General features: G+C 68.9%; 1 protein-coding gene across 1 annotated transcript; it reads right to left on the bottom strand.

Annotated features, from left to right (window-relative positions):
* Window positions 1-364: 364 nt before the first annotated feature.
* Window positions 365-8,636, bottom strand: CHLRE_06g278286v5 (uncharacterized protein). Its single transcript, XM_043063201.1, has 5 exons — window positions 8,441-8,636; window positions 7,731-8,251; window positions 6,795-7,676; window positions 5,099-6,680; window positions 365-5,042 (listed from the first exon to the last, which is right to left on the bottom strand). The coding sequence occupies exons 1-5, from the start codon at window positions 8,445-8,447 to the stop codon at window positions 541-543; spliced, it is 7,494 nt and encodes a 2,497-aa protein (XP_042923904.1). The 5' UTR covers window positions 8,448-8,636; the 3' UTR covers window positions 365-540.
* Window positions 8,637-10,502: the final 1,866 nt, after the last annotated feature.

Here is a 10,502-nt window from a genome sequence, read left to right as displayed (position 1 = left end):
AACCCTGACAGGGCAAGAAGAGAAGAAAAGAGAAGAAAAAAGAAAGCAAACACCTCGAAACCGCCACCAACCACCCCCATCCATCCCACCCCACCCCACCCCGACCCGGCAGACAGAGCAGGAGGCTGGCCCCCCCGCCCCCCGGGAGGGGTTGCACAAAAAACACCGCCAGACCTAACCCAAGCACCAACCTACACCACAGCCTAACCGCAAGAACCACCACCACCGCGCGCCAGAAAGGAAAACACCAGTGCTACCATCACTCGACCCGCCGTAACCCACCCCACCCCCACAAGTCGGTTGCTTTAGCAACACCCCAGGAGAACTGGCAGGGGAGACACATGCAGAAAACTAAACGGGCCAGATGTGGCGCTGACTAATCGGGCTCCAGCCCGCTGCAAGACGCGCTGTGCAGGAAGGCCCACAGCCGCCCAGGCACTGCCACTCCAGCCAGAGCTATGACACATGGGGCGCCAGATAAGCTGATGACGATAATACGCCACGCCAGCGCCTGGAAAGAAACGCCGCCCAAAAGGAAACCTAGGGGGCCTGCACAGGGGATGCAAGCGTCAGCCGCAAGTGCAACTTCGGTGACCCACCCTGAACCTCCTCCACTTCACAAAGCGCGCCACCCGCCGTCCAGATGGCAACAAAGTGCTCCAGCTTAGCCGCCTTGAGCTGTGCGGTGAGAAGCTGAGTGGGCAGAGCCGACAGGGTCTCAGGGGTTAGCGTGGCAGCAGTGAAACGCAGCTGCATCACCCTGCGCAGCTCGCTGACCACCTCCCGAACCACATGCTCCGACGTCTGCTTAGCAGGCTCACGGGACCAGTACGCACACCAGACGGCGTACAAGAAGGTGGCCCGCAAAGTGCTCCACAGCAGTGCGCCCGCCCCCCGCGGGCCTGAGGTCCACATACCCATGCGGTCCCCCAGCATGAAGCCCGCGTCCGTCACTGGCGGCGCCGCTGCCTGGGGCGCAACGCAGGCCCACAGCTGCTGCAGCCACGTCCTCGCCTGCGCATAAGCTGGACACTCCAGGAAGATGTGCGTCAGGCTGGCCCACGCCCGCGGGCCAGGTGGCCCGCAGGCGGGGTGAGGACAGTGCGCCCCCAACCCCCCGCACCCCGTGGTCACCCGTGGCCGAATGCCCTTGCCCGCCCTGTACAGCCCGCAAGGCAGGTAAGCATGTTGCAGCCGGTACACCAGCACCTTTGCCCCCCGACTGGCGTGGCTGTCCCACAGCCTCCGCCACGTACCCCGCAGAAGGGACGCATCCGGGGGCGGCATGCGAGGGTCGCCCTCCACTGCCGCCGCTGCTGCCGCCGCCGCCGTGGCAGGCCCAGTGCTAGGTCCCGCCCCTCCCGCCGCCTGCTCCTGCAGCCGCGCGGACCGCCGCGGCCCCTCACCCGACTGCTGGGACGGGGACGCATACGACTGCAGTTCTCTCGCCGGCGTGTTCTGCAGCCCGGCTGCCGCAGAGGTGCGGTGGAGCCAGGGGTCCAGAGCCACCGGGTTATTGTGGAAGTGCTGCGCCGCCGTGGTGGTCAGCTGCGCCGCTGCACGCTGCCACTCCGCCTCCCGCTCCGCCAGCCGCGACTGTGCCGCCGGCTGGGTCCCCGAACCCCCCGCCTGCTGTGCTGGCGCCGGGCACGGCATGGCTGCGGGGCGGGCCGGAGTCGGAGGTGCGGCCGGGTTAGCCGCGGTGATGGCCCGCCGCACGTCCCGCACCGTGTAGTCCGCCAAGCTGACACCCGCAATCCGGCAGTGCTCCGGGTGCACCACCACCCCAGCTTCCGGCGCCAGGAAGTACGGCGCCCGAGGCCACGCCCCTGCCCGTTCCCCTGGTGATGCTGCATCGTACGCCGCCCGCTCTTCAAAGGTCCACAGGTGCCGCGGCTTGCGATGCTGCAGCACACAGGCAGGCTGCCACGCCCCATCCACTGCCGGGGGCAGCACACCAGGCCCAGGCTCCAAGAGCCGCCCCGTGTAGTGGACGTAGGACACAGCCCCCGCAGCGTTAGCCACCCACAGCTGGTCCAGGCTAACCCGCCACTGTGGCGGCGCCGCTGGCGGCTGAGTGGCTGGCTGCGGCGGATGCTGTTCCACACCCGCGCTCCGCACGTGGCCGACCGCGGCCGCCAGCCGGGCAGGCAGCCCCGCTGGCGCCGGCGCGTCGCTGTACACCCACGCCCACGTGGTGGCGGAGTCCGGGCGCACATGGGTAAGCAGCGCCCGGGTGAGCGTCTTCCATGGTTGCCGGCCTGGCTGGGCAAGGAGGGCGAAAGTCTTAGCTTGCAGGGCAGACAGGAACGCAGGCAGGTCGACGTGGTTGACACCCCCATCCTTGTACGGCAGACAGGCCGTTTCCCGCTTGGGCAGCAGGAGCGGGTTCCCGTGCGACACCAGGCTGGCGTCCTCAGCGTGCATGGAGCGCGCAGCAAAGTGGTCCACCACGTCGGTGAGTTCCTTCAGCTGCGCAGGCGACGGGTTGAGGAAGCTGAAGTGGTAGGCCAGCTTCGCCGCCAGCACCTGCTTCGCAATGTGCACACGGCCAACGAGAGTCAGAGACAGGGCAGCCCACAGACGCGCCACAAACGCCATGCCGCGAGCCCGCCGGGTGTACAAGTCAGCTGCAGCCGCATCCGAGTCCCACGACAGGGGCACACCTAGGTGCGTCACGGCGCCAGTGGTAAACGGCACCCCCGTGTGTGGGCAAGGGCCCGTCAGGTGCGCAAACCTGCCAAGGCCCATGGCCTTGCTCTTGTCCGGATGGACACGGGCGTTGGACGCGCGGCAGAACAGCTGTACTGCCGCCATCAGGACCGGCCCGTCCACCGCCGGGTCGCGCGCCGTGAGGGTCGTGTCGTCAGCGTGGTGGGCAGCAGGTGGCGCCTGCTCGCCGCTGGGTAACAGGGGCGTGCGCAGTGCCCCTTGCTCCACCTGCCGCCGCAGAAAGGATGTCAGTGGCTGCATCTGGATGACCCACAGGGGTGGTGAGGCGGTGCTGCCCTGCGGCAAGCCGTTCAGCACTGGGAAGGCGTCAGAGAGCATCCCGTTCACACACACGCGGGCAGAGCCGTTGGCAGTGATCAGGCGGATCCAGCGCAGCATGCGCGGCCCAAACCCAAGTCCCTCCGCGGACGCATACAGCCACTGCCGGTGCACCCGGTCATACGCCTTTTCAATATCCAAGAAGTACAGCGCACCACCCTGCCGTGGCGCGCCGTCCGCGCCCACGTCCAGGCGCATCCATTCGATCAGGCCTTGGAGGTACAGCGCGTTGTCTCCAATCCAGCGGCCGGTGATGAACGCGGTCTGCAGCTCATCCACAACTGCATCCAGGGCGGGCTGCAGGCGGGCGCTGACGGCCTTGGACACCATCTTGAAGTCGCAGTTGAGCAGCGTGATGGGCCGGTAGGACGCCAGCTCGGCGCGGTCCAGGCTTTTGCCCTTGTAGATGAGCGTAATGATGCCCTCCCGCCAGGAGGCAGGCAGCGCCGCCGCCATTTCGCCGCCATCGTGGGTGTCTGCAGCAGCAGCAAAGGCAGCGGCAGCAGCAGCACACAAGCGCGGACCCAGCAGCGCCCAGAAAACCTTGTACACCTCGTACGGGACCCCGTCCGACCCAGGTGCTTTACCATTGGCGGAGCCAGCCAGCGCTGCCATCAGCTCGGCATCACTGAGGGCGCCGTCACCGGACCCCTCTGCGGCGGCCTGCAGATCCGCCGGAACCTTGCGGTCAATGGCCGCCAGAAGCTGTTGCTGCGACGCCGTACAGACCGGCTGCACGCGGAACAGGCCGGTGGGGCTGGTGCTGCTGTACATGGCTGCGGCGGCTGCGAAGACAGTGTTGCGCGTGCCCGGCCCCGTGAGCGCCACAGGCGCCGGTTGCCCCGGCACCTTCAAGTGCGTGATGGGCTCCTGCGCGCCGGCTGCTGGCTCGTCAGCCTGCCGATGGAACCAGCGAGTGCCCCGCTCCCCATGCTCCTCCATCAGTGCAGCGCGGGCATTGTGGCTGGCCGCTGCGGCAGCTGCCCGCTCCTGGCGGACCAGGGCAGCGGCCGCGTCTGCGGCCAGCACCACGCCATGCAGCCCATCCCGGGTCTGGCGTGCATGCCGACGGTGGATGCTGGTGGCGGCCTCCCGCAAGAAGAACTTGTCCGCCTCCCATTGCGTGCAAGCGCCGTCACCTGTACTGGCAACGGGATTTGCGGCAACGTGCGCCTCCAAGCGCTGCTCGAGCTCCAAACGCAGCGAGGGGTGAAACAGCAGGTATGTGGGGAAGCGCCACTGCTCCCGGTGCGCATGTGGCAGGTCGGGCAAGGACAGGGTGAGCAGCACACCGTTGTGGTCCCCAGGCGCCCCATACGTGCGAGCGACATCCACCACCCACGGCGCCGCGGTGGCACTGACATACCACCGATCCAGGCGTGCGGGAGTGGCCGGCTTGGGCGTGGCCGGATGCGTGTAGCCCTTGGCGCCGCCACGCTTGCTCGCCCAGGGGTCCACCAGACTGAACTGGGCGAGGAGGCTGGCAAGTTGCGGGGCACCTGCAGCACGTGACGGGCTAGGGGCCGCCTCCTGACTGGCATCGGTGACACAGTTCCAGTCCCCACCGACAACAAGCACCCTGTCCGTGGCCAGGTGGGGATGCAGCCCGGCAAAGAAAGCAGGCTTGTCCGCCACGGCCGTGGGCGCATACACACACACAAAGCGCAGGCGCAGGTGACCCACGTCCCAATCCCAACATACCACACGGCCCGCCGCATCCGTTGACGGCGGCTGCAGTACGCAGCCTGGAAGGGACAGCCGACTCCGCGCCAGGATAGCCGCCCCACAGGAGTGGGGCGACGCTGCCGGGCTGGCAGCGAGGCAGTGGCGCCACGGAAGGCACGCCCCCTGCGCAGCACGAAGGCAAGACTCCAGCGCCGTCGTGTCAGTAGCGTGGGTCTCCTGCACCATCGCCACATCCGCCCCAACTTGCTGCAGGTGCGAGACCAGCGCCCGCGCCTTGAGCGGCGAGCCCAGGCCGTTGACATTCACTGTCAGCAGCCGAAGGTTCGCCGCGCGCACTGGTGGCCGCATTATGAGCCCCCGCCGGCCACGGCAGCGCCGTGGCGGTTGCGGTTGCTGTTGCTGCTGTGGCGTTTGCCGCGGCGGGCGCCACCCTGGCTGGGGGGCGCGCCGCCGCTGCTGGTGCTCATGCTAGCGGCGCCTGAGCTGGCGCCGCCGGGGCGCAATGGAGCGCTGCCCAGGCTCATGAGGCTGGAGGTACTGCGGCTGCGGTGCTGGCGTTGCCGGCGGCTGGGCCCCCCGGCCCCACCGGGGTCCGCCGGCCCACGCTTAGCAGACCGCAGGGTGCGGGCGTCTAGGAGCACGTAGTCCATGTAGGCCGTCTGCACCTGCTGCGCGGCGTCATCCAGCTGCTCCGTCACGTCGGAAGGCAGGGGCGTGTCGGCAGGCTGGGCTGAGTATAGGCGCCACCAGCCAGTGAACTCGTCGCGCAGCTGCGCCAGGACGGCGGTACGGCCGGCCGGCACACGGCAGACGGCCCAGTCCGGTACGGTGGCGCCCTGGTCATGGAGGTAGGCGAGGAGGCGGCCACCAAGCGTGTCGCGGCCAAGCTGCGCCCACTCATACCCCTGCACATCTGCGCAGCGGTTCTGGTGCGTCACGAGGTCAGAGCCGATGGCAACACACGTGTCCCGGGTCAGGCAAACGGCCCCGTACTCCGCCTCACTGCCCGCACCCCCACCAGCGCGCCCAGCCGTGTCGGCCGAAACCCCAGCCGGCGCGCCCAGGCCCCTGCCCCTGCCCTTACCACCACCCGCCGGTTGTGACGTCTGCAGTGGCGGCCCTGCCTGGGGCGGCGGCTGGGGCACTGCCCGCCCCGCTCCTCCCCCCTGGCGCCCCGACCCGCTGTCCCCACCAGCCTGCTGTCCCCCGGCCAGCCGCCCAGTGGGCACGTGCGGCGGCGAGCTAGCACCGTCCTGTGGGGGAGGCAGCCCGCCGCCCAAGCGCCCTGCCCTCTGTTGCGGGAGCTGGGCGGGGCCACAGCGCCCTTTGGAGCGGGGCTGGAGCTGCGGCGGCGGCGGCGGTGCGTGCGCGGCTGGTTGCACCCGTCGCCCACGCCCGGACGCCACCGTGGCAGCGCCATCACCTGCCCCGTCCTGTCCCCCCAGCGTGGCCAGGACCCCAAACCGGGAGCCGGTCCGGGGCCTGGGCGGCTGCACCTGGTGCTGCAGCTCCTGCTGCTGCTGTTGCTGTACCCGCCGTTGCTGCTGGAGATGGAGGTCCGCCTTGTATGCCAAGTACCGCTGCATCGCAGCTGCCAGCTCCTGATCCTGCCTGGCGGCTGCCCGCTGATCAAAGGGCGGCTGTGCCGCGGGAGCCCCACTGGGCTGCTGCTGCATGCCAGCCGGCCCAGCATCGGCAGTGCGACGCCTGGCCGCCGGCGGCCCCCCCACGCCTGCCGACGGCTGCCCCCCGCTAAGCCCTCCCGCTGCCACCCGCTGCTGTGAAGAGGGCGGCTGCTGCCGCTCGGCCCTCCGGGGAGCCGTAGCAGCACGGGTGCTTCCCCCCGCCACCAGAGCTGGCAGCGAGGGCGAGGCCACGGCGGGTGGTCCGCTGGCGCCACCAGCGGCAGCCGCTGCGTCACCCACACCCGCCGCCTCCTGCATCTGCACGTCCCCCACGTGGTCAACTATGTCAACGCGTGGCCCACGCCGTGACGCCGCCGCACCAGGGCCACCGCCCGCCCCGTCCTGACCCCCCCGTGTGGCCAGGACCACCACCTGGGAGCCGGTCCGGGGCCTGGGCGACTGCCCCTGGCGCTGCAGCTCCTGCTGCTGCTGTTGCTGTAACCGCCGTTGCCGCTGGAGATTGAGGTCCGCCAGCGCGGCCAAGTACCGCCGCATCCCAGCGGTCTGCTCCTGATCCTGCCCGGCGGCTGCCCGCTGATCCAAGGGCGGCTGTGGCGCGGGAGCGCCACTATGCTGCTGCTGCACGCCAGCCGGCCCAGCACCGGCAGGGCGAGGCCTGGCCGCCGGCGGCCCCCCCACACCTGTCGCCGGCTGGACCCCGCTAAGCCCTCCCGCTGCCACCCGCTGCTGCGAAGAGGGCTGCTGCTGCAGCGCGGCCCGCAGTGCAGCCGCAGCAGCACGGTTGCTTCCCCCCGCCACCAGAACTGGCAGCGGGGGCGGGGCCCCGCTGTGTGGCCCGCTGGCACCACCAGCTGCAGCCGCCGCGTCACCCAAACCCGCTGCCTCCTGCATCTGCACGTCCCCCACGTGGTCAACGATGTCCGCTGCGGTCGCCATGGCAGCCGCGGGCCTCACCCCACCCAAGGTGTTGACACCCAGGTCGGCGACCCCGGCTGCAGCCGGAGCAGGGCTGCCTGCCGCAGCTGTCGTGGCCGTCCCAGCCGCCTGGGGGGCGCCACGGACCTCCACCTGCATGGGCTCCTCACCAGGCATCTCAAACTTGGCACAGTGCAGGTGAGAGAGCTGCGGGTCCCAGATGGGGCCCCGCACACAGGCAAAGATGTGGTTGGTGATGCCCTGGCCTGCGGGGGCCTGGGGCTCCCCCTTGGGGCCCACCGATTTGGCGCACTGCTCTGAGACCACATAAGCACACGCCAGGTTAGAGGGGTCCGAGGTGGTGGGATAGCCGCCCGCCTGCAGCACCAAATCGGTGCGACCGCGGAAAGCCCCCCACACAGGGCCCCCTACCATCTTGACCGTGACGGTGTAGGTGCCCGGAATGATGGGCCGGGTGTCCACCGGCACGTGAACCGTGAGGACAGCCTGACCGCGCTGGAGCGGTACCGCCAGCGGTGACCTGCGCATGAGCTCCGCTGTGAAGGCTGCTTTGCTGGCGCTGGTCGCGCGCCGGCTGAAGGCCAGCCCCGCAAACGTGCGGGAGGGGCGGCCTGTGCTGTGCAGAGAGTGGCCCTGCAAGAGCTGCGGCTGGTTGCCCTGCCTGCACAGGGTGTCCAGCACTGACAAGGCAGCGCTGGTCACTTCCCGGACGCCAGCTGAGGACAGCTGCTCGCCCTCTGGGAGCCCCGTGGTGGCACCCACCAGAAGGACTGGGTAGGTAGGCAGGCTGGGGCCCTGAGGCTGCGTCGTCAGGTCCTGCACGCCGTGCGCCACGCTATGCGTGGACAGGGCAAGGTGGAGCTGCAGCCCGGGGCTGAAGAACGGGCTGGCAGCATTGCCCCCACCTGCAGGGGTGCGGTCCGCTGCCAAGCCTGGCAGTGGGCGGTGATGCCCAAACGCAGGCCCCCCACACGGCACGGCATGTGCTGCTGCGGCCGCGCCGTGTGCGGGTGTGCTGTATGGCTGGTGTTGGCCCCTGGTGGCTTGGCTGCGCTGAGACACCAGGCGGAACCGACCAGGATCACCCAGCAACTGCATAGCTACCCAAGATCAGCACTCACAGGGCATCACAGCAGGGCGGGCGCCAGGCAACCAGGCACCAGGCAACAAGGGCACGAGGACGAGCCACACCCCAAAAAAACAGCCAAGTGCTGCAGGGCTCCCCCGACCGCCACACCCAAAGCACCCTGCTGCACGCGCGGATGCAAATGACCAACCACAGAGGTTGATACGCCGCCGGCTCCAAGCTGGTGAAGTTTGGTGCTCGCCGAGATGTTAAAATGCCGACAAGCGAAATGTCGCCAACTCCACGGTGACGCTCCTGAACCGCCAGAATCCTATTCCATAGCAGTGTCGAGTTCCAAAGCACAAGCCGGCAAAGGCTGAAGGGCGCTGGAGAGGGAGTGTCGCGCTACAGCTGCAAAGTGGACTGACGAAAAACGAGGACGCCCACAAATGCAAACTGCTTCACAGTGGTTCGTAGGCCTTAAGAAGCCTAAAACAAAAGGAAGCAAGTCAAACAGCGCGCGAGAAATGACGTCGACTGTTTCAAAGCTGTGCAGAAGGAAAGGAGGATGCAAGAATAGCAAGAGAAGAGAGTAAAGTAAAGTAAAGTAAAGTAAAGTCGTTCAGCACAGGGCTGTGTCCTACGTCCACTACACGGGGCGGCTCTTGGAGCCTGGGCCTGGCGTGCTGCCCCCGGCGGTGGATGGGGCGTGGCAGCCTGCCTGTGTGCTGCAGCATCGCAAGCCGCGGCACCTGTGGACCTTTGAAGAGCGGGCGGCGTACGATGCAGCATCACCAGGGGAACGGGCGGGGGCGTGGCCTCGGGCGCCGTACTTCCTGGCGCCGGAGGCTGGGGTGGTGGTGCACCCGGAGCACTGCCGGATTGCGGGTGTCAGCTTGGCGGACTACACGGTGCGGGACGTGCGGCGGGCCATCACCGCGGCTAACCCGGCCGCACCTCCGGCTCCGGCCCGCCCCGCAGCCATGCCGTGCCCGGCGCCAGCACAGCAGGCGGGGGGTTCGGGGACCCAGCCGGCGGCACAGTCGCGGCTGGCGGAGCGGGAGGCGGAGTGGCAGCGTGCAGCGGCGCAGCTGACAACCACGGCGGCGCAGCACTTCAACAATAACCCGGTGGCTCTGGACCCCTGGCTCCACCGCACCTCTGCGGCAGCCGGGCTGCAGAACACGCCGGCGAGAGAACTGCAGTCGTATGCGTCCCCGTTCCAGCACTCGGGTGAGGGGCCGCGGCGTTCCGCGCGGCTGCAGGAGCAGGCGGCGGGCGGGGCGGGACCTAGCACGGGGCCTGCCACGGCGGCGGCGGCAGCAGCGGCGGCGGTGGAGGGCGACCCTCGCATGCCGCCCCCGGATGCGTCCCTTCTGCGGGGTACGTGGCGGAGGCTGTGGGACAGTCACGCTAGTCGGGGGGCAAAGGTGCTGGTGTACCGGCTACAACATGCTTACCTGCCTTGCGGGCTGTACAGGGCGGGCAAGGGAATTCGTCCACGGGTGACCACGGGGTGCGGGGGGTTGGGGGCGCACTGTCCTCACCCCGCCTGCGGGCCACCTGGCCCGAGGGCGTGGGCCAGCCTGACGCACATCTTCCTGGAGTGTCCAGCTTATGCGCAGGCGAGGACGTGGCTGCAGCAGCTGTGGGCCTGCGTTGCGCCCCAGGCAGCGGCGCCGCCAGTGACGGACGCGGGCTTCATGCTGGGGGACCGCATGGGTATGTGGGCCTCAGGCCCGCGGGGGGCGGGCGCGCTGCTGTGGAGCACTTTGCGGGCCACCTTCTTGTACGCCGTCTGGTGTGCGTACTGGTCCCGCGAGCCTGCTAAGCAGACGTCGGAGCATGTGGTTCGGGAGGTGGTCAGCGAGCTGCGCAGGGTGATGCAGCTGCGTTTCACTGCCGCCACGCTAACCCCTGAAACCCTGTCGGCTCTGCCCACTCAGCTTCTCACCGCACAGCTCAAGGCGGCTAAGCTGGAGCACTTTGTTGCCATCTGGTCGGCGGGTGGCGCGCTTTGTGAAGTGGAGGAGGTTCAGGGTGGGTCACCGAAGTTGAACTTGCGGCTGACGCTTGCATCACCTGTGCAGGCCCCCTAGGTTTCCTTTTGGGCGGCG

This window comes from Chlamydomonas reinhardtii, chromosome 6 (genome assembly GCF_000002595.2).
Source record: "Chlamydomonas reinhardtii strain CC-503 cw92 mt+ chromosome 6, whole genome shotgun sequence".
Taxonomy (NCBI): domain Eukaryota; kingdom Viridiplantae; phylum Chlorophyta; class Chlorophyceae; order Chlamydomonadales; family Chlamydomonadaceae; genus Chlamydomonas; species Chlamydomonas reinhardtii.
The sequence above is the reverse complement of the archived record's forward strand: the minus strand, read 5'-3'. Positions and strand labels throughout refer to the sequence as shown.